At 43.5% G+C, this 23,767-nt stretch overlaps 2 protein-coding genes across 3 annotated transcripts in view; one reads left to right on the top strand and one right to left on the bottom strand.

Annotated features, from left to right (window-relative positions):
• Positions 1 to 14,385, top strand: part of LOC107385923 (solute carrier family 41 member 3) — a 32,900-nt gene extending 18,515 nt beyond the window's left edge. Inside the window, exons 8-12 of the mRNA XM_054748095.2 lie at positions 145 to 224; positions 4,141 to 4,275; positions 12,970 to 13,118; positions 13,205 to 13,356; positions 14,250 to 14,385. Of these exons, the coding sequence (XP_054604070.2) occupies positions 145 to 224; positions 4,141 to 4,275; positions 12,970 to 13,118; positions 13,205 to 13,356; positions 14,250 to 14,385 (652 nt within the window). The remainder of the gene's footprint in view (positions 1 to 144; positions 225 to 4,140; positions 4,276 to 12,969; positions 13,119 to 13,204; positions 13,357 to 14,249) is intronic.
• Positions 14,386 to 15,680: 1,295 nt separating this feature from the next.
• The window catches only part of LOC107385837 (carbohydrate sulfotransferase 11), a 29,299-nt gene continuing 21,212 nt past the window's right edge, over positions 15,681 to 23,767 (bottom strand). The window contains exons 2-4 of one of the 2 annotated variants that reach the window (XM_054748107.2): positions 18,248 to 18,321; positions 17,999 to 18,145; positions 15,681 to 17,088 (exon numbers count right to left, since the gene is read on the bottom strand). In XM_054748107.2, the coding sequence (XP_054604082.2) occupies positions 16,243 to 17,088; positions 17,999 to 18,145; positions 18,248 to 18,321 (1,067 nt within the window). In that variant the 3' untranslated portion in view covers positions 15,681 to 16,242. The remainder of the gene's footprint in view (positions 17,089 to 17,998; positions 18,146 to 18,247; positions 18,322 to 23,767) is intronic. The other variant, XM_015959976.3, reaches the window with a different exon arrangement.

Raw genomic sequence — 23,767 nt, 5'->3', positions numbered from 1 at the left:
TAATTAATGTAACCTGCTGGTTTTAAAGGTTATTTACATTTAAATAACAGGCTGACATTCTTAGAAATGAGAAAAGTCACATCTCAAAGATTAAATGTTATTTATAAACCAGTCGGACTCATTAAGATGTTTCATCCTTTCCAGTATTGGGGGTCTGATTCTGGATAAAACTGTGAGTAATCCAGACTATGAAGGAATGGCGGCTTTCACTCCGGTCATCAACGGTGAGTCGAAGCTGAACAGAGATTAAGGTGAAAAGTTCAGATCGTTACTGGTGAAGCAGAAACGTGGTACCATGTAGTTTCCTCCCACTGAAACATAACACCAATGGTATCTTCGTCTTTAATGGGCTAGACTTAGACCTGGATGCTTGACGTCAAACAGAACCAGCCTTGTGTAACACCCACCTCGGGCTTTTGGCACCGGTCTGCAGGACTTGTGATGATGTTCAGGGTTCTGATTCACCTCGTTGGCAGCACACGGCTTAGTTCTGACCTCCTACCGTGTATCTGCTTCTGTGTGCAGCCCCGCTGCCTGGCTGGAGCTGATCACTGACTCTGGTTAGCTAAATAGCTCGTAGAGCTGCTACCAATTCATCGTGTTTTAATTATTCACCTAATGAAGTCACTGGACTTTATATCGACAGTAAATCCGTCGGAAAACACAGAATACACTTAAATGTGATGTTGGGATTATAATTCAAGTCACAGCCTTCCACATATGACAGATTATCATCTTCTTCTTCAATTTTATTTATAAATTTTATTTATTTCTAGCTCACTTCAGTCAGCCCCAAGGTGCTTAACACAACAAATAAAAACACACCGGACGACCACACTGTCTCTGCACGAATATCAAACTGTCTCTCTGACATATCAAAATGGATGAAATCCCACCATCTCAAACTCAACCTCTCTAAAACTGAACTACTTGTCATCCCAGCAAAACCACCCATACAGCACAATATCTCAATCCAAAATGACTTCCTATCTCTGGCTCCTTCAAAGGCAGTTCGAAATCTGGGTGTTGTGATTGATGAACACCTGAGCTTTAAAGATCATGTTGCCTCTGTTGCTCGTTCATGCCGCTTTGCGCTGTATAACGTACGAAAGATCAGACCATACCTAACACAACATGCCACCCAGCTCCTGGTGCAATCTACTGTCATCTCCCGCATCGATTACTGCAATGCCCTTCTAACTGGTCTTCCAGCCTGTACTGTGAGACCTCCTCAAATGGTCCAGAACGCAGTGGCGCGTCTGGTCTTCAATCAGCCAAAAAGAGCACACAGTACCCCTCTGTTCATTGAGCTCCACTGGCTACCACTAGCAGCACGCATCAAATTCTAATTGCTAACACTAGCATACAAAGTCCGAGATGGTACGGCTCCCATCTACCTGAATCCTCTTGCAAAGGCTTACATCTCGGCCCGGCCGCTCCGGTCATCGCAGGATCGTCGGCTAGCAGTGCCTACACCACGCTCAGGACAATCCAGACTCTTCTCATGCATCGTTCCACAAATGTGGAATGACCTTCCAAGCACTACCAGAACAGGAGCTTCCTTTTCAATTTTCAAGAAACTCCTGAAGACCCTGCTCTTCAGAGAGCATCTTCTAACTAGCACCTTCCCTGCACCCATCCCCCCTCTCTACTGTCCACTCCTTGTTCCCTCCTCTCCACGACTGATGTCAGGTTGTTGTTGTTATTGTTGTTGTTAGCCTCAAGGGCAACATGCCGATTATCACTTGTAAGTCTCTTTGGACAAAAGCGTCTGCTAAATACATAAACATAAACATATAAATATATAATGTTGCGGTCTGCGCCGCCTTCTAGCGGGGTGTGTGTGAAGCAGCAAAGAAGATTCAAAAGAGAGTCAGTCTTGGCATTAACTATATACCTTAAATGTATTAATTTTATTAATTAAATGGCCTGAGGTGGCGTAGTTAACTATTTACCATCTGTCAGCCCGCGAGGTTGGTGAGTCTGCACCAAGCCAACGGTGCTGCGCTGGCATTTGTAATTTCACACCATCTGGAGAAAGGCAGCAGCATTTTGTGAAGAACTGAAGCCAGTAAACAGGAGAAACCCAGAAGTAATTTCTTGTACCCCTAAGAAGCCACAGCATCGGGTGAAGAAGGCTAGAAGCTAACGTTGAGCAAGCAAGGCTAAAGATTAATTAGAAAAAAATTGTCAGCTCCAAAAATATCTCAAACTACCTTTTCAATCATATCAATACAGTGAAATGTATGTATCTAATGATCAACTCACTATGAATGACCCGTCTTTGTCATCTAGGATCTCCTGGCACTGAGCCGTAACTGGCACTCACTAAATGCTCATGAGATAGTGACTCGCTTGTTTAGAAAACAGGCTGCAGTAACCAAATCTGACCACAGGATGTCCTTCTTACTTCGTTTTTTTCCCTCTTGCACCTTTAACAAAACAGTGAATCTTGTTTCTTTCATGAAGACAAACGTACAAAACCCTTTTCACATCTCATGTCTACAAATATTCACACAAGCTTCTCTACAAAATAAAATACTAACCCTGATGTGGTTTAGAGCAGGGTCCATAACCCCATAATCCCCCAAGGGGGTCCCCGCCATTTTCTCTGTGCTGACTTTGTGAGATTCCCAACAATATATTTGTAACAATTACATTTATAAAACCCAGAAACCACACCCAATAGAACAGTCACAACTCTGTGTGAGGGGCATGACAATATGAAGTTTAATCATTCTCTTTTAACTGTGTGCATGCGGGTAGGAGTGTGTGTGTGTGTGTGTGTGAGGGGGATTTCTGTTCTTGGACACAGGAAATGGGGTCCTAATAAAAAAAAAGGTGGGAACCACTTGTTTAGAGCTAGAACGAGCAACTACCTCTAGTCATCACTGGGTGGGGGTCTCTCTGAGCACAGCTGAATTACTGTCTGTTTGTGAGGCCCGGGGGATCAGAATAATAAATGACTTCTCACTAATATGACAGTAATCCCTTTATTTGAACCAAAACAATTAGGAGCATTTTCCCCATTGTTCAAACTCTAACATCAAACAGAGACGTCGTTCTGAGGGAAGAGCGATGGGATTTATGGTTATGAGGTTTCAGCTAAAGATTGGCTTCAGAGCTTCCTTCTCTTCCTAATTACCAGGAAAACACATGAACTATGCCGTCTGAAGGCAGGGGCATGCCGGGCGCAGCAGTAAATCTCGTGGATCTGAAGCCATGCTCTTTCTACAGACCGGAGCCTGTACAGCTGTAACACATGCTGAGGCTGAGCCCATCGGAGCCCCTCATCAATCACCAGGCATGAAAGTGCTGCTGAAGCCGAGGAGTTGCCTCTGTGTCAAAAGAGCCACAAGGAGCCGTTAAGAAGTAGAAAGCCGTCAGTGACTGAAATCAGCTGACCACAAAGCAGCCTGCTGAGCAGCAAGGAATAACAACGGTCTTTACATGAACCACAGGCCTGATCAGAATGCCAACTATGCATCTGCTGGCTCCTGTTTCTGCAGCAGCTCTGCCAGCTTCTGTGCCATCTCTCCTCAGGAAGGACATTTGCATTCCAGTGCAGCGCTCTCCTCTCATGCCTTGCTGACCAGAAAACCTCCTCTTGCTTTGTTCTAACCATCCATCTGCTTCAAACCAAGAGGTTCTGTCGTGCTCCTAACCAAATCCGCCCTTGTGGCGAGCAGGCAGCATTACAACAAATATGGCACAGAAATGTGATTTCCCTTCCAGAGATTTAACAACAAAAGGAATTCCCCCTGGGACATAGAGTCGGGAATAACTGCTGACTAGTTTTCCAGAAAATAAATACATTTTCCAAAGTTTGTTGACTCTGGAGTGACGGACTCTCTCAAACCCAGTTATAAACAAGATGTTGGCTGAACAACGGATGGTTCAACATCTGCAACAAAATGCTGGGATGAAATCTGCATGAGAGCAAATGAAACTAATTCTAGCAATAATAAAAACCTCCCTCCCCAAAGGGCTCGTGTCAGAGCAGAAAGACAAATACAGAAAACACGTTTGCTGCTTTGGGATTTATAAGTGTGTGTGTGTGTGTGTGTGTGTGTGTGTGTGTGTGTGTGTGTGTGTGTGTGTGTGTGTGTGTGTGTGTGTGTGTGTGTGTCATCCTTGCAGGCGTAGCAGGAAATCTAGCAGCCATCCAGGCCAGCAGGATGTCGACGTACCTCCATTATTGGAGTGTTCCTGGAGCTCTTCCACCTAAGATGAGTGCTGGCTGTCCTGGACCGTGTGCCACATTCTGCTCCTCAGGTTACATTCAGCAAATACATTCCTGCAAGCAAGACTTTATTCAAAACTTTACTACAGGAATACAATAAAAAAGTGACAGTTAGTGAATAAAACAAAGGAACAAAAGCAGAAAAAATGCACTTTTTTTACATTTGTTTTGAATTTAGTTTTACTGCAGATGTGCGACGTGTCACACGGCTGTTTTAGGGTTCATTTGATGACACAATTTTTCTTTTTTTCCTCACTTCAGCCCTGATGTACATGTAAAAATAATAGCTAATGGGAGAAGCCTCCCAAAAAAGAAATAACATCTAATAGACCAGTCCTGATGTAGTACAAAGCAGTAGTACAGCAGTAGCTCATGAGGTAGATTGGGTTGTCCAGTAATCATAAGGTTGCAGGTTCATTCCCTCTGAGATTTAGATGAAACTCTTCGTGACACCCAATCAGAGTAAAATACAAGAATTAGTGCATGTTTTCAACCCTTTGATAGGCGGGTCAACCACTTGGTAGGGCACATTTTAGTCACATGGTGTTGTTGAGGTGTGCACTGAGCTCAAATTTTGCCCTCTCTCGTTTCCTCTGGCGTCGTGGCTTTCTGGTTCTGACAGAACCGTCTCAGAGAGTACAGACGCTTTTTTCTTCAGCTCCCTTATCTGCTTCCCCAAGGCTCTCTGTCCTGTCTGCCTACAGAGCACTTCTCTGCATTTCTCCTGAAAATCACTACTTCTTTTTGGAAAATGAACTTAATTAACTGGTCATTCAACGCGATTGATAAGATTTTTTCTACGATGAGAACGGAGAAGAGGGCTCCCACCTGTCCTCAAGGGACATTCGCAGCGGGATATGCACTCGATTCTTGGGAGGTCTGGCGAATCGTGTGCCTCTCTCAGTTGTCCATCGAGGACGTGGAAGATTTGTGGATATTCGGCCCGATGATCACTGGATTTCTTCTGATTGGAGTGGGTGGATATCTGGTTTTCTGGAAATTTGGGAAGACGGGAGCGATTGGAGTGCGACCCGTACCCACGGAATGTGCCGCCCGTGCGGTGACCTCACAGACTGGGACGTTACTCGAGGTGAACCGTAAGCTGGACAATGTCCTCGCGGTGTTGCCTGTGTTAGTGCGCAAGATGGATGTCATCTCGGAGAGGGTCGCCGGACGGTGTGGGGATGTTTAGAACATATAATTGGCCTCACTGGTGGACATGAATGACCACTTAATGGACTCCAAGGCAGAGAGGAAAATTATCTCTGTCTGCCCTAAACAAAGTCTTGTTTATCCTTATCTGACGCCAAGGCAGCCTCCAAGGCTGCCATCAACACATCCCCACGAAAGGAGGAATGCTGACAGATGCTGTGTCCCGAACTTCCCCCCGTGCCTTCAGATTGTGACTTCTGCTTCGAGGTCATCAACCTGCAGGAAACTCAATGTGCTCTCTGTCCCTCATTTCTCCCTCCCACCTGTTTGACTGCAGCTGGCTGAGCGCCGTACTGGCAGCTCCCGTTGGAGGATTCAGGATCCCGCCCCACCCCGCCTCCCTATCGGAATCTGAAGTTTTGTAACTGTGATGTTCGTGCTTCTATGTTGAGGAGGTTTTTTTTTTTTTTGTATAGTAGAGCTACTCCCTGCTGGGACTAACTCTGGTATGCCTTTTCTTACCTTACCCCATTTATCCTCATGTAACACCCTTTTCATCTAATGAAATGAGCGCCGTCCTGGCTGCTCTCGTGACTGCCTGTACCTGTTTTTGTCTACATGTCTACATGTGTGTGTGTTTAACCTTGGTCAGGTTGTGTTTGCGGAGTCAAGTTCTTATGCTCTGGGTCGCTGGAGCGCTGGCAATAAAGCTTATTCTGATTCTGATTCTGATTCTGAAAAGTTACCAGAGGGAAGGGGAGTGTTCTGTGGATTCACTAAAGCAGCTTTAACTGTTACGGTAGCGCGGCTCGAGTTGCGAATGACCACAGTCACCAATTCCTGTCATGTATGTAAGTCTGATCTCAGAATTGTGTGTACTGAAACTCTAATTTCCCTCTGGGATTAATAAAGTATTATTGAATTTAATTGAATTGAAAAGCAGTTTCACACACAGAGACAATTCAATGTTTCTAGAGTTGGGGCACATTTGAGGTCATGAGGAAGCTGATTCCATCTGTGAGCAGCATAGTAGCTACACACACACACACACACACACACACACACACACACACACACACACACACACACACACCAAATAGTGTTTCTATGGTTACATTGTGATTTCTTAGTAAATATTCTGTTTGGTGAGAGATAAACTTTATTGTATTTATCCTAGTGGATCTATAATTAAACGGATAAACTAGTAGTAGCACATCCAACGTCAAGGAAAGCAAAAAGTTATTATCAGGAGAGGGAGAAGAACAGGAGTGACGTGCTCAGTTCTCTTGGTTCTTGTTAAGACTCTAGCGGCAGCATTCTGAATAAGCTGCAGTTGCGTCGCAGCTTTTTTGGGAAGACCAGTCAGAAGACCACTGCAATAGTCCAGCCTGCTGGAGATGAATGCATGAATGGGTTTCTCTATGTCGTGTCTGGACATGAGACCTCTGAGTCATGCTATTTGATGAAGATGATAAAATGCTGATCTAGTTATAGTTATAGCGTATCATAGAAGAATCATAGAAGCTAAATTAGATCATGCAAAGGTGTGGGGTACATTAAATGAACTTTTGGGGGTTAAAAAAAGGAAGGCACCTACTGTTCTAGAGGCAGATGGAGTTTTTTTAACCAAACCAAAAGAAATAGCTGATTATTTAAAACTGTTTTTTATCAATAAAATTAAAACATTGAATAATACCAGGGAGGAGAGAAAAGAAGAAAATACATCTTATCAAAGAATTAAGGACGATATCATGCAAATGAAAGATTGTGAGTTTAAGTTTATGGAGGTATCAGAGGATTACACTAAAAAATTAATCTTAAATAGTAAAGATAAACCCCCTGGAATGGATGATATTGATATAAGATTGCTAAAATTGGTGGCAGATTTTATTTTACTGCCAGTTTCACATATTATTAACATAAGTTTTAATCAAAGTATTTTTCCAGCCCAATGGAAAAAGGCTAAAGTAATTCCATTAATCAAAAATAACCGAGAACCACTGTCTGGTAAAAATAGTCGGCCAATAAGTTTGCTACCAGCATTAAGCAAACTTTTGGAAAGAGTAGCATATGAACAAATACAAGAATATTTTATAACAAATAGATTAAACACAATTTATCAACATGCATATAAGGCGGGTCACTCCACTACTACTGCACTTGCTCAGATTACTGATCATTGGTTAGAAGAAATAGATGATAAAAAGTTAGTTGGTACTATATTTTTAGATTTGAGTGCAGCTTTTGATGTGATTGATCATAAAATCTTATTAAAAAAATTAGAACGTTATAAATTTCAGTCGTCCGCCATTAAGTGGACAGAAAGTTATTTAACGAATCGCAAATTCAACTTCTATTTTAATGGCAGTTATTCTGAAACGGGTCAGTTAGATTGTGGAGTGCCACAGGGCAGTTGTTTGGGCCCTCTTTTGTTTTCTATTTTTATTAATGACTTACCTTTGATTTTAAAACATGCAACCATGGCTATATATGCAGATGACACAACATTATTTGCATCAGCACAAACAGAAGGCCAATTAAATGATATTTTAAAAAAGGAGTTGGATTTAGTTACACAATGGTTTAGAATGAACAAACTAGAAATCAATGCAGAAAAAACTAAATGCATGATAGTGGGGAATACATATACACTACAGATGACACCTAGACTGCATTTGAAGCTAGGTAACATAGCGATAGAGCAGGTAGAAGAAGCAAGACTGTTGGGGGTAATTGTGGATTCTAGATTGTCATGGACTAGTCACATAAATCATGTCCTGCTGAAACTTGGAAGAAGTATGGGCACGATCAAATATTGTTGTAAATTTATTCCTCGTTTGCAGATAAAAACTTTAGTTCAAACATTAGTACTGTCTCATTTAGATTACGCATCAGTTATTTGGTCTAATACAAGTGAAATGAATTTAAATAAGTTACAAGTGGCACAAAATAAAGCTGCACGAATTGTTCTGGGTTGTAATTATAGAACAAATGTAAGTATAATGCACGATAGGTTGGCCTGGTTAACAGTGAAATGTAGATTAAAATATTCACTGATCACATTTATAAGAAATATAATAACTACAAAAATACCTAAAATAATTTATGACAAATTATCATTTTTTTCAGACAATCATGATTACACGACGAGACAGACAAGTGACATAAGGTGCGCACTACCGCGCTGCAGAACTAATCAAAGGCAAAGAGCAGTTTATTACAGAGCCATGGTTGCATGGAATGCCATACCGAGATTTTTGTTATTAGAGAACAACAGAAGATGTTTTCAAAAGAAGTTAAAGCTTTTCTTGTTCACACAACAGTAAATTTTGCACAGTGAATTGTAAATGTGACTGATATGACAGCTTCTATAATTTTTGTTTGTTATGGATGTGATGCGATATGATTTTTGATTCTTGAATATAGTTATTTATTGCTCTGTGTAAACTCTCCGTTTTCACCTATTTAGATTTTTCATGAACTCTGAAGTGTGTGGTAACTTATTGGTATATTATTATAGCAATTGAGGTGGTACGATTATAATGAGCTCCTGGAGTTTGTTGTTGCTGGGTGTGTGTGTGTGTGGGGATGGGGATGGGGGTGTTTTGTTAAATATTTGTAATGAAATTGAAAGAGACCTCAGGAAGAATAGCTCCACACTATGGTGTGAGCTAATGAGGTTCTCAATAAAAAAGAAAAAAAAATGTGACCAGTGAAGCTCAGGTCTGAATCAATTATGACACCAAGATTTCTAACATTGTTTATTTGGAGGAAATTTGCTTGCATCCAATCCTTGACTTGCTCCAAACACTGAAAGAGTGAGTCTAGGGGAGTACAGTCACTAGCTGATAGAGCTAGGTAGATCTGGATGTCATCTGCTTAACTATTATAGGTAATAGTGTTATTGTGTATGACCTGACCCAGGGGGAGCATGTAGAGATTGAAGAGCAGAGGTCCAAGAATTGAGCCTTGGGGGACACCACAAGTCATGGTGATCAGCAAAACACAGTGAGATTTAGAAAATATGGGGTTGTTGGAATAAAACTTCAGACACCATAACATTATTACCTAAAAAAATTTTCTTATTGCTCATGATTGCTACCCTTCACAATCTAATGTACAGATGTATGTGTAGGCTGATGGTCTCTGGAACTGGTATTATCTCTATCTTGTCCACAACGACACGAAGCATGACTCGTTTCTATTCTAACCTTTGGAATCACTGGTGTTGTTGCCTGTATGTTTGACTGATCTTGTCCTCGGTTTGATCCCACTGTGCTCTCAAATTTTAGGCCCATTTCAAAGCTTCCATTTTTATCAAAAATCCTTGAGAAAGTTTCTTACAGCCAGTTAAAATCTTTTTTAGATTATAACAATGTTTTGGAGATTTTTCAGTCAGGTTTTAAGATTCTTCACAGCATAGAATATGCTCTGTTGAGAGTTTTTAACGACACCCTCCTTGCAACAAATTCAGGAGATTCTGTGATTTTAGTTCTCTTAGATTTGACTGCTACTTTTGACACAGTGGACCATAATATTTTAATGTCACGCTTGGAGCAATGTGTTGGGATCCGTGGCACTGCCCTGGAGTGGTTCAGATCATATCTGGCACAGAGAAGTTTCTGTTTCAGCTTAAACAGTTTCCACTCTTCCTCTGCTCCATTGTCATGTGGGGTTCCTCAGGGCTCAATACTTGGTCCTCTACTTTTTAGTTTGTATCTGCTGCCTCTAGAATCCATTTTTAGAAAACACAAAATTGCCTTCCATCGCTATGCAGATGATACACAGATGTATATACCGCTAAAACAAAAAGATGGCTGCAGTATAAAATCTCTAGCGGTTTGTTTGGATGAGGTAAAATCTTGGATGGCTTTTAACTTTTTAAATTCTAATGAGAAAAAGACAGAGATAATTGTCTTTGGTACTGGTACCTCCAGCTCCAGCAGGCCCACTCCTATGGACTTAGCCCCCCTGGCTCTGCACAGAAAGCCAACAGTGACCAATTTGGGTTTTAAAATGGACAGTGATTTTAGGTTGGACAGTCAGATCAGTGCAGTTGTCAAATCCAGCTTCATCCATTTGAGACAGTTGGTAAAGGTAAGGCATATTTTCACTAAAGAGGATTTTAAAACTGTAATATATGCTTTTATTACAACTCGTCTGGATTACTGTAACTCTTTGTATTTTGGTATGAGTCACCCCGGGTTTCCACGGGAGTCGTCAGCAGCACGTTACTGCAGCAGCACGTCTTGCTCGCGTAAGCTGCTGCTTGGCCCTTCCCACGAAACGCGAAGCAGCAGGGGAGCAGCTGTCACCGACAGAGCACAAAGTCACACGAGTGACTTTGTCAGTAAACACAACAACAAGCAGGAGAAAATTACAACATGGTTTGTGTTTTATGTTCTGTTCGTTTTATAATCGCCAATACGGACCTGAAAAACAAAGGAGACCGCTAGCTAGGTGATAACTTCGCACGGGGCCGCACATTTAGTAACTTTTTTTTAAAAGTAAAGCAACCGGAAGGCAGTACGTTCTTTATTCTGAAAATCTCGGTAGCTTCTCTCTATTTCCGCGTCCGATTTCCTGTCTTTCCTTCCCCAAAAATGTCGAACTTGACCCGTTTCAGAGGCGTTGCGCGTAGAAAATAGAACTGGCGCGTAAAGGCCGACACATGCTGCTCCTGAGACGCGGCCGACTCGCGCTGCTGACGGCTGCCGACGGCTCCAGTGGAAAAGGTTCTGTTGACCACAGCGGTTCCTATCAGCAGCTATGACGTGCTGCTGCAGTAACGTGCTGCTGACGGCTCCCGTGGAAAGTCGGGGTCAGTCCTCACTGTCTCGACTTCAGCATGTGCAAAAAGCTGCTGCTCGACTTTTAACTGGTACAGGAAGGAGTGAACACATCACTCCTGTTTTATCGTCACTGCATTGGCTTCCTGTCCATTTTAGGGTTCATTTTAAACTTCTTTTAATTGTTTTTAAGTATTTAAATGGTCTTGCCTGTCACATTGCGAGTTAGGAGGAGGTTAGGACCCAAGATGCAGAAAACACCAGATGACTCGAGGCAGGAGCGATTTAAAAGTTAAATCCTTTTTATTAGGATGAGGAACCAAAAATCCAAAAGGGTAGGAAGCCAAAAACCAAAGTCCTGAAACCCAGGAGAACGAAAGCTCACATAGAGCACAAACCTACAAGACAAGGCACGAAACAACGCTGACACCAAACAATAGACTGACAAGACAGTGAGACACAGACAGGGCTTTATACACTGGGGAGGATGAGAGGGAGATGACCTGCAGGTGTGTAGGGAGAGAGACCAGGTGAACTGAGTTACTAATTAGGGAGGAAACAAGCATGACCTAAGAATAAAAACTAAAGACAAGAAGAGCAGGAACATAACTAATAATCTAAGGAGGGGGAAAAAACCTCAAACACCGATGGGAAAAAACACACTAGAGAGACCAATAACATAAACAGCTGTAACTAAGGAAAATGACCTAAGAATTAAACCTAAAGACCTGAGCAAACATAACTAATATTCTAAGGGGGGAAGCTGAAACTAGAGGAAAACACTACAGAAAGAAAAACTACAGGGGCGTGACTAAAAGGGGGCCATGGGAGCACAGGACCTGGGAGGGGGATGCCTGAAGAGGGAAACCAAGAGGGCTAAAGATCTGGGGGCAAATGGGGAACACCAGGAGACACATGAGGAAGACGCAGAACACACGAGGGCACTAGGAGACACAAAAGGAGAACCCAGAGAGGGATGGAGAACACAAGGAGACACGCGAGGGGAGACGCAGACGCAGACCATGACATTGCCCCACCCTACCTCTCTGAGCTATTGCACGTTCACTCCTCCTCTCGGTCGCTCGGGTAATCTGATCAGTTGCTCCTGGTCGTTCCAAGGACACAGCATAAGCTCAGAGGGGATAGGGCCTTCGCTGTTGCTGCTCCCAGACTATGGAACTCTTTGCCAGCACAGGTCAGAAAGGCCTCTTCACTGGAAACTTTTAAATCATCTTTAGCTTGGCTTTTAACACCAAATAAAGTTTGGATTTCTATTTGATTTTAGTGGTTTTGTCTTAGTGTGCTTTTAATTTTATACTGTATTCTATGTTATTCTGTTTTATGCTTTTATGTTTTTATGTTCAGCACTTTGGTCAGCGAGGGCTGTTTTTAAAGTGCTTTATGAATAAAGTTGGCTTGGCTTGGCTTGACTGATCTTGTCAGTTTATATTGCTATTGGTTGTCATTTTATTATTAACTTGCTTTATTGCTCTTAACGTGTTTTTATTTTATTGCTATTTTTTAATCTGTTTTTAATCCTTTAATCTTTATTCTTTATGAATTTATCTATTTTTACTGTTCACTGCGTTATCCTTCCCATTATGGACCTTAAAGGCCCAGAATAAAGTTTGATGATGATGAAGATGATGATGATTAAAACTGCAAAACACAAACATGTTTTCTTGATGAGGGGTAAATGTGTTTGTTTAACCACAGAGCCACTTTTGTTGTTTTGCTGAAAGGGGAAAAGTAATATCTGCTGCTTCTCTTTCTGTGTTTATCTAGATGTGAACTCCAAGTCCGCCAGAGTCCTGGTCTCCTTGGTGGTGCCGGGTCACCTGCTCTTCTTGTACACGGTGCAGCTGCTGCAGGGGGGCCCCGCTGCCATGACATCCGCCTTCATCATCTGCTACCTCTCTGCTGCTCTGCTTCAGGTTCATGAATGTTACCTGCAAAAGAAAATGTGTCCTCAGCCTAAACTACACCAGATATCTGAAACCTGTCTGCTGTCACGGTCCAGGTGGCGATTCTGATCTACACCGCTGGTCTGATGGTGCATTGGCTGTGGCGTCGGGGCCTGGATCCAGACAACTACTCCATCCCCTACCTGACGGCTCTGGGGGACCTGCTGGGGACGGGTTTCTTGGCTCTTAGCTTCAGGCTGGTTATGATGTTCTGATCTACTGACACTGGAGTCTGATGTTTTCAGTTTGTAGACCTATGGATGAGCATTATTTAAGTGGATGAATCCAGTTAACTACTGAGCTTCAAAAAATGAGGCATTAGCTATTGTCCTTCCATGACTTTACTTGAATAAGTCCAACTAAAACAGTTACATTTTAGGAAAATATACATCAGAATGAGTAGAGGACATGTTGGGAGTTTAGCTCATAATCTGTAAAACTGCTGGTAGACAAACACAGAAACAGCAGACTTTAATAAACAGCTACAGGTATATAAACCCTGGAACTGAAGCTAATATATGGAATATTGCCCTGGAGGGACAGGTCTGAAGGAAAAACACTCATGAGCACATTTGGGACCATGAGTTGATTGTTTTTGGTGGAACAATGTTTCTTAGCAATAAACCGTGTGTTTTGAAATCCTGACTAGTCACCTTTACTACCAGGCACAGGTGAAACAAAAAAATCTTGTGCAAGCATTCATTTCTGTCAGCAATTCAACGTAAAAGTGAAACTAATCTATGAGACAGACTCTTCACATGTAAATCCAGATGTTTCAGCCTTTATTTGTTATAACTGTGATGATTATGGCTTACAGGAGATGAAAACCCCTCATCACAAAAAATTTGAATATTGTGAAAAGGTTCAATAATCTAGACTCAAAGGGTCACTCTGACCAGCTCATGAATCCAGAACACCTGCAGAGGGTTCCTGAGCCTTTAGATGGTCTCTCAGTCTGAGCTGGGTCACTGACATAAATGGACTTTAGCACCAGATTCTCATTTTTCCAGTTCCACCTATAAAACTAATGAAGGTAATGGAATAAGCCTCAACGTGTCAATAGCACCACTAAACTGTACCGTAAGTTCTCCCTTGTTTTAGCTACCAGGTGTGTTCCAAACTCAGGTGCATGACCGACAGCTCTTACAGCTTGGCCCTGCTGTACGTGCTAGAGGAGTGGACCTTCAACTCCAGGTTGAAGATCAGGACAACCAGGTCATTCAACAGGATAATGTGACTAAGCACGAGGAGGAGGAGCCATGGTGGTGACCAGCATGAGAGGGGGTGGAGTCATGTTGGTGACAAATATTAGGTGGGAGGGGCAATGTGTTGACAAGCATGAGGAGGAGCCAGGCTATTGGCTCATGGCAACGTAAGACCCAATCCCAATACTCGCCCTGCGGTCTTCAGCAAACTGCACTTGGAGAAAATGTGCTGTAAGTCTTCGAGTGCGTGCAAATAATTGCCGATCTGAGACGGGGAGCATTGCGTCATCGATCACAATGCACGCCAGGATGCTGTGATACTTTTTAAAAAAGCTTTATTAACAACTTTCAAACAGATTATTTGAAATACTTGCTGCTTTGTCTAAAACATTCAGAGCATCAACTAATCATCCCTAAATGTAACTACTTTAACTAGAAAAAACATGATTTGAGCCTTTTCTCCCACAGCAACGGATTGTGGGTAATGCACTTCACCCAAGTCTGCATCGATGCAGACTTGGGTGAAGTGCAGATCAAGGGTGCAAAAGGCAATCGGGACACCCTAAGCACTCGCACCCCAGGGTGGAAGTGCCAGTATTGAGATGGGACCTGTGAATCTTCCACACGTTACTGAGGCTTCAAAATGGCCGTTGTGTGTTATTTCCTGATTATGCTGCACGCACTCAACCCACCTAGCAGCTAGACTGGGGGAAGCAGGGGACTTTAGCATGGTAAGCTAAGATTTAATACCAAGAAGGATCGTCACAAAAAAGACCAACAAAAGATCTTCAGTGGTAGGCTTTAACTATAGATAACCACATCTAAGGAACACCCAACAGTCAGCAGCTTGTTCTGTGCTGTTTCCGAAATAAACGTGTCAAACACATAATGTGCTTACTCAAGCATTCACCATCTGAGGCACAAGTCCTTCACAAGTTAGGACAAAAGTTGTAAAAACGGCCTAAAATATACAAATGGGTCATGTTAACGCTTATGGCACTTTGCCCTGTGTGTGTGTGTATGTGTGTGTGTGCAAATCCATCTGATCGATGCCTCTTGCCTGGTTTGACCCACCTGCTGTTAACTCAAACGATGGTCTAATGTGATCACGGGCTACCCGATGTTCAGCTGTGCTTCTAAAGGTGTGAAATTCATGTGAAGAATTTTCCCGCGGAGTACAGCTCACTGTGTTAAACGCTGAGTCAGGGTTTGTTTGGTTGCGTCTGTGAACATGTCGCTGTGTGTGTGTGTGTGTGTGTGTGTCCTTGTTTTTTAAATGAATCTTTCGATAACAGGCACGTGAATAATGATGAAAATACAAAACCCATCGAGGTGAAATGCATTTATTTGAAAACTGTAGAATAATACATGTCTATTTTGGTCTGATTTGGTAACACTACTAAGAACACAATAAATAAAAACAATGTCATTGTTGCACAAAATCTCTTCTACAGTACAAAAGGAAACAGGGTTCACAGTTAAAAAAGCTGTTGCCTGGAAACCAAATAAGGCCCACCGTGGAAGGCACGCATGTTAGAAGACATTCTCTGGAAACCATCTGCTTACTCATCGTCTCGCTGATCTTTGTAGACGTGTGCAAATAAATTTTAGGAAACAGCAGAAAACAACCGAAACGAGTGTAAAACCAAAGCTGATGACACGTTTCACAGCCACCGACTCACATCCACTTTTTCATTCTTTACAATAAAAACTCATTCGTCAAGGTCCTGCCAGCCTTCCAGCTGTTCTAGAGCAGTTTTTCTTTGCAGCTCTGATGAGGAACGTTTGTCCAGGGTCCGTGGTGAGACCTGCAGAAAGAACTTCTCCTGTGAAACGGTCCTTCTTAGGCTTCCGTCAGTGAGTTCAAGTGTTCAGGAGTCACCTCAGCCTCATCTAAACTTGAGGTAGGCTGGCACGGAGTAGTTGAAGAGCAGGAAGTCCATGCGGTAGAGGTTGTACAGCTTCTTCTGGTAAAAAGGGCTGATGTTTTGGAAGAACTGGGCTGCCATGTCTCCTGTAGTCCTGGTGCTTTTGGATGAGGCGGGGAAGCTGACCTGCTCGTCCACCCCGGCCAGCTGCAGCACGTAGCGGGAGTCCTGCTCCAGCGTCTCGTATTTCCCCACCACGTCGTAGTGGATGAGGCAGGGGTGGCACAGCGAGTGCACCCGCTCCCAGTGTTCGTTGAAGGGCTCTTCTCTCTGGGTCGCCGGGTCTACGAGGTAATACACAAACTCCTCAAAGGAGACGTCATTTCCTTTCTCCAGAGCTTCTGGCTGCGGGTGTGGCCTGTGCCGCTGCACTATCTTTGTGCCGTATCGTTTGTGAAAGGCTGTGTTGTAGCTCCGTGTGAATTTGTTGCGGTACGCAGACACCAGGCGCTCGAAGGGTTCTCGTACAAAGATAAACTTCAGGTACGAGCGCAGACGCTGGTTGATCTCTGAGGTGGAGTACTCGGACAGGGTGCGGAGGTTTCCTGGGACGTGAGCCTCGTTAGCTGGGATGGCTAGTGGGTCTTTGTGGGCTCCAGCAACGCCCGTCAGAACCATCAGCACCCGCTTCCAGTTGGTGCAGGCCACTTTGGGCACGTAGCAGTACAGCAGGCCGTGCTTGTCGTCCACGATGATGTGTTTCAGGTCTTCTGGGATGAGGACTCTGCGTTTGCGGCTGTAAGAGCGACAGGCTTCTTCCAACAGCTCCCGCCGCCCCTGGTGGATGGCCTGTAGAGCTGACTCAACCTGTGGGGGAAATGGAACCAATGAAAACCAGTTTTTAAAGGCACTCAAACCTTAGTCCAGTAAAACACGATCTTGTCCGGTTCCTCTCAGCTGGTGGTCTGACTGCTCCACCCAAGTTCAAACTACCCAAAGGAACCAGAGGTCATCCGGTTCACTCTGGTCTCCAGAAATGTCTTATTTACTCTTTTTTATTTACTTGGGCCGACTCGCTGCTGCAGCGGTTAGAGACACGAGACTCAGCTGGACTTGGTGCCCGACCCAATGAGTGGATCTCTGTTTGTCCAGACACAGGAAGATCCAGGAAACACCAGAGTGGTCCGACTGTGTCCAGCCAGCGCTGACTCACCCTCAGCAGAACTCAATGTAACACAGAGTCCGGGCACCTCGGGTTTCAGTAAAATACTCTGAAGAAAGACATTTCCCTCGAACCAAGAGCAGAGTTATTACATAATCTTCATCTGTAGGAAAGTTGTGGTCATTTATCTGGTATTTTAATCTTAAAATATGGTTTAAACGTTATTAGACAAAGGTTTTACTGCTAGAGTGAACCGCTTCCCTAAAGCTTCCAGAGAAATAACCTGTTAATCTAAGAGGTTTTGGGTGCATCAATATTAAAGTTTCCTTAAACCGGAGAGAAAAGTCTTTCACAAACAGACGCTCTCCTTGTCCTTACTGGAAGACTTAACTGGAAACAGCTGTTCCAGAGCGGCTCATACAGGACTACAGCAACGTGGATGAGGGAGTGAGTCAAACGAGTGGAGAACATCAGACAGCAGCACAAACCTGAACTTTATTTCTAACAAACAGCTGACTCTGCGCTTGGTTGGTGCCCTGGCGCTAGAGGAGCGACCACATCAGCTGAACTGTTCCTGCTGTCTGACAGCACAACAAAGACATCACTCTCACAGACCTGCTTCAGTGTGGTGGGAGACATCAAAGCAGCTGTTTGACACGATAAAACACAGCCGTCGGTCAGATTCAGAGCTAAGTTCATGCAGCTGGTTCCATTTCTGCAGGTTTTCACAACAACGGCATAAAGTGTCGTCCCAGGCTTTCTCTGTGCGTTACATGACAACAAATGTTCATTACTGTGTTATTTATTTATAAACAAACACTCGAGGGTGGAGCCAAGTTCACGTGTGAGAGAACCAGAACTGACCTGGTCACCGTTGAACATCGTCTGAAGCGGACTCCTCCTGGACTTGTGACTGCTGTTTCTCTCTCCTACGGCCTCTGAGGAGGAGAGCACAGCACGTCTCTTACTGATGCCATTAGATATTGTAGACTTGTGACATTACAGCTGTGATTGACCCACTTTTCTCACTTCTGTTGATGTCTTTCAGCTTATTGTGATTGACATCTGAAGCATGTGTGAGCCTCCAATGCATGAGTATACAAACGCTGGATAGATTAGTAAACAGAGTATAAATACACGAGACCTAAGAGAGTACAATACAGGGGTGCCCAATCCTGGTCCTGGAGGGCCGGTATCCTGCAGGTTTAGTGGTTTTTCTGCTCCAACACACTTGATTAACTGGTTGAGTCCCCTGTGCAGCAGCTCATCAGGCTCTGCAGAAGCCTGTTAATCACCTGCTGATTGAAATCAGGTGTGTTGAAACAGAATTAAAACTAAAACATGCTGGATACCGGCCCTCGAGGACTAGGATTGGGCACTCCTGGTATAATATGTCACTGAGTGTTTGTAAACAGTCTCCGTGTTGACTGAGCAGCTCATTATTTTCTTTACCAGCATTCCAACTGTTTGTTTATCAGCCTGATAAAAATGACTTGTGTCTTTAACTCACTGCTGCTTTATCTTCTCAGCCGTCAGGACCTGAGGAGGTCAACTGTTAGCTCCACAGGTTGTTACTGACGACTGAACAAACAATGAAAGAACGAGCAGATCCATCACACTGGACCTCACATAGGAGCCCACCACCACCTCCTCCTCATAAAAAAAGGCCCATCAGAGGATGTACTTCCTGAGGCAGCTGAACAAATTCAACCTATCAGCACAGTCGATGAGACAGTTCAACACCGCAGTCATCGAGTCCATCCCCACCTCTTCAATCACTGTGTGGTACACCGGAGGTACCATTAGGGGCAAGAAGAGCCTGCGGCGTGTTGTACGCTCGGCTGAGAAGGTCATTGGCTGTAAACTCCCCTCCATACAGGGCATGTACTCCTCCAGGACATTGAGGCATGCAGTCAGGTTCACAGCTGACCCATCTCACCCTGGACACAGTCTCTTTGACTTGCTCCCATCTGGCAGGAGGCTCTGATCCATTTGGACTGCAGCAATTTTCTAATGATGTGATTCTCGCACATTTGGTAATAAAACCCTTCTGATCCACACCTGACTGAGCTCTGGGAGTTTGTAGTGGTCCACAAAGGTGGTGAACACATGATACCTGCTTCCTTCTGTGGATGTAAAGTGCACCTGTGGCTCAGTCCGTTAAAAGTTTACAGGTGCTGTCCCATAAAAACATTAGAAGTGTCAATAATGACTTTATTGGTGAGTTTTTCTTCCTTTTTTTTTGTTGTTGTTTGAACCGTTTGGTTCCATGGTTTTAGCTATGAGAGATAAAGCTGCATCTCCAGCCTACAACACTCACTGCTCACTGTGAGAGGTGGGGGCCAACCTGGACAAGTCTCCTGTCCATCACAGGGACAATTTGGTCTGTGGGAAGAAATGCTTACATGTAGAGAACATGCTAACTTCACATGTGCACATAGAGAACATGCTAACTTCACACGTGCATGTAGAGAACATGCTAACTTCACGTGTGCACATAGAGAACATGCTAACTTCATGTGTGCACATAGAGAACATGCTAACTTCACGTGTGCATGTAGAGAACAGGGTTGTCACGATACTAAAATTTCAAACTCGGATCGATACTGGGGAAAAAACTCGATACTCGATTTCGATACTATTTAAAACACCAATTTATTGAACAAGTTTATTCAAAAATTAACATTCCTCAATTTATATTGCAAAAATTAAATGTTAAGAATTAAGTGTATAAAGTGCTTAAACCTTTCAAGTATCAGCATTTTTTAAAATGTGCATACAAGAACTGGCGAAAGTTAACACTTTAAATCATGAATTGTCTCACTATATATACACTATTTGCAGAGTGATGTTTTGCTGCTTAAACTCTGTTTAAGGTGCATTTTTGTCATAAGATGTAATGCCATATGTTTTGTTCTGTACTTTTGAACAACTCTGTTGGTCAATAAAGGGAGAAAACAAATTTCTCCACAGTAGGACAAAGGTACATCTACCGGTAATCTTAATAAAAACAGACTGGCGCACAGCAGTGACGTCATTAAAATCGCCGGTTAGATTAGCCGCAGCTAGTCTGTTTACGCCTAGAAATCCCAGACCAGACCCGCTCCAAACGAACAGGGGAATCATGTTAATGATTCCTAACAAAACTTTTCGACATGAAGATGTTTTGGTGCAAATAATGTCTTATTTCGAGGCTGCACCATGGGTGCCCGTCCGCACCCGTTATATGGATAAACACTGACGGCGATTCGCCGATGGATCTACGGTAAATACCCCGGGGAATCCAAGTAGCACCAAAGTTGTCAGCGTGAGTAAACAAACGTACTGCATGCTAGAAATTAAGTCTGGGTTGCAATAAACGGGAGTTTCCTTTAAGCACATAAGCGTGAATATAAAACTACGTGTCGGACTTGGTATGCTAATAAAGTTGGGCTGTGAAGCCCCTCCCAAATTCGCTGTTTATGTTTTTGTTTTATTTGGCAGACAAAACTTGGATCGGAGACAACTCGCGTGGGAAATTGCAATGTAGCCATGCGGCGTCCTCTTCTTCTGTTTGTCTGGGAGGCGGAGGCTGCTTTACGGCATCTGGCTGTCGTGCGTGTCGGTGTACTTGATGAAGGCTGTGTATAATAGTCCATAATATCGATACCACAGGGATGGAATATCTAATTTAGATACCACTTTTAGCATCGATTTATATCTAGGTATCGATTTTTTGGACAACACTAGTAGAGAACATGCTAACTTCACGTGTGCATGTAGAGAACATGCTAATGCCATGTGTGCATGTAGAGAACATGCTAATGCTACGTGTGCATGTAGAGAACATGCTAATGCAATGTGTGCATGTAGAGAACATGCTAATGCTACGTGTGCATGTAGAGAACATGCTAATGCAATGTGTGCATGTAGAGAACATGCTAATGCTACGTGTGCATGTAGAGAACATGCTAACTCCTCACAGAAAGGCTGCAGCCAGGATTCAAGCCTACGACCTTCCTGCTGTGAGACAACAGAGCTACTAAGTGCACCAGCCCTAGTCTAAACCAATATGATACAAATATACGAAACACCATTAAAATGCCCTGAACTACCTGCAGCAACAAAAGTCTCACGTGTGATATTTGTTACAAAAACACCTTCAACCCTACTCTGAATGTTTTATTTGAACTCGATGAAATGGTACACAAAAACAAACAAATGGTTCATGAAACCTCCAAACTCTGTCGTCAGATCACTGAACAAAGTGGTTTGGGATGACCTTTGGCCCCGCACCTGTAAACAGCATCTAGTGATGCCAACGTGTGTGAGAATATGAAACAACACACCAGTTAATGCAGCAGCCATGGTTTGGTTGGTCCTTTAGGGAGACGACCACGTGTTTCCAGAGCAGCTCGGGCATAACAGAGGCTGCTGGGTGACGTCTGAGCTAATGTTTACACGGTGTCACGTTACACGGCCCCCACAGGCAGAGTTTCAGTCAGGATGGAGCGTGGTGCCTCCATGATGTAGGACATGATGATTACTATCATCATTAGTTAGGAACACGTTTATTCTAATTACTCTCACAGTGACTACACATGCTCTTACTCATGATAGGTCTCTTCAGGAAGTCTTTGTTTTGTGATAAAACAAGAACTTTTCTGATGTTTAGAGTCAGTTCTACCAACAAAAGAAAACCCATGGCCGTGGTGCTCCACCCTGAAACTCTAGATGTGGAACCTCTTCACGGACGGTTAGCTCTAAAGTGAAACAGAAAAACAAAAGCCTGCTCCATCCTGAGCGTTTTCATAGGAAGCTGTCAGCTGTCATGGAATCCAACGACCGATCGCGGCTTACGAGCAGGAGCAGCAGGACTCTTCTAACATGTCCAACACCCCAGAGGAACGTCTCAGCAGGAGCTGACTTTGTTTAGGTTAGAACCATTCCTCAGCCTCTCCCTGTGATGTGACGAGCCTGCCAGGTGCGGGGCCTCTCTGAGATCATCTGATCTGAACCATGTGTTTTAATCCTGTGGATTCAGACGGATTTAAACGGTCTAACATAATCCTCATCTATAGGAGTGGAAGTAGAAGCTGTAGCTTCTTCTGTTGACATTTGTTTGTGTCCTTCAGAGGAAAAGGCCTCGGGCTGCTTTCAGTCATCATGCGATGGTTATAATAAAAACAAATATTCTGCATAAATATTTAGCTGAGAGATTTCTGCACATCGGGAAGGTCAGAAAACTTCAAGAGACCTCCGCTTCAGAACATCAACAAGGAAAAATATACCAAAGCTCTTCAGGCTAAACAAGAATCCGTTCTTATTGAGTTTTAATCATATTTGTTCTGTTGAATATGAACTCAAAGTCGCTCCGATCACGAACACCAAACTGCAATGCCTGAAACAATAAACTAGTCACTTCCTGGTTTAAGATGTTGGTAGATGTTCCAAAAGGCCGCGGTGTAACGCACTACTAGCTTCAACTAGTCAGATGGAAAATGGCCTGTTTTAGAGTTCTAACCCCCCAAGGCACTTTACAAACCATCCACTCATTCAGCCATTTACACGTTCACACACAGGTGGTGATGAGCTACATCGTAGCCTCAGCTGCTCTGGGGCACTCAGCCCCCCAGTCCCAGCTGGCATGCAGGATGAAGCGCCTTGCCCAAGGACACAATGACTGCGACAGAGGGGGTTCGAACTTGCAACCATCCAGTTACTGGGCGGCCACTTATCTCCCCTGTCATGTCACCCCAAGTAATACCGGCTCAGAGGCTCAGAGAGCGTGATGATCACAGGTCTGGCTCGAGATCCCTACCTCACGCTGAGCTCTCCAGGTTACACTTTTCATCAGCAGCAGTGAAACAAACAACAGGAAGTGATAACGCTGCACCTGTGGGTGCCTCTGCAGTTTAATAAAAACATTCAAATGGGGATGTATAAAATATTTATCACTGCAGACAATAAGTGAAAACTAAAGATTTAATCATGACTATGCAGGGTTTCCCTTACATAGGCGTAGCCGTGGCGGGCCGCCACGGCTGAAATCTTACCGCCATGCCTACAAGATCCCCCGTTTTATTTATTTATTTATTTTCTTTTTTTTTTTGCGCTGTTTCCCGAAGAAGCAGCGGGAACTACTATGTTGTCGCTTGTGATCACAGCCGGCGGGCAGCAAGGAGGAGCAGGCAGGGCAAGGTGCAGTTACAGCATAAGTTACTGAGTTTAAAATCAGAAAGGTAGCAGTGGATATAATGCTTTGTGGTTTACTTGTTTCAGCAGCATTAAGATAAACGAGTGTTGACGAAATTGACAGGGTTTCCTCTCCCCACCAGGCTAATCATCACTTATTCATGTAAAATTTATTTATTTATTCATGTCTGACTTTAACCGCATCTAATA

This window comes from Nothobranchius furzeri, chromosome 3 (assembly GCF_043380555.1).
Source record: "Nothobranchius furzeri strain GRZ-AD chromosome 3, NfurGRZ-RIMD1, whole genome shotgun sequence".
NCBI classification, from domain to species: Eukaryota; Metazoa; Chordata; class Actinopteri; order Cyprinodontiformes; family Nothobranchiidae; genus Nothobranchius; species Nothobranchius furzeri.
Note: the sequence above shows the minus strand (reverse complement) of the source record. Positions and strands in the feature narration are given on the sequence as shown.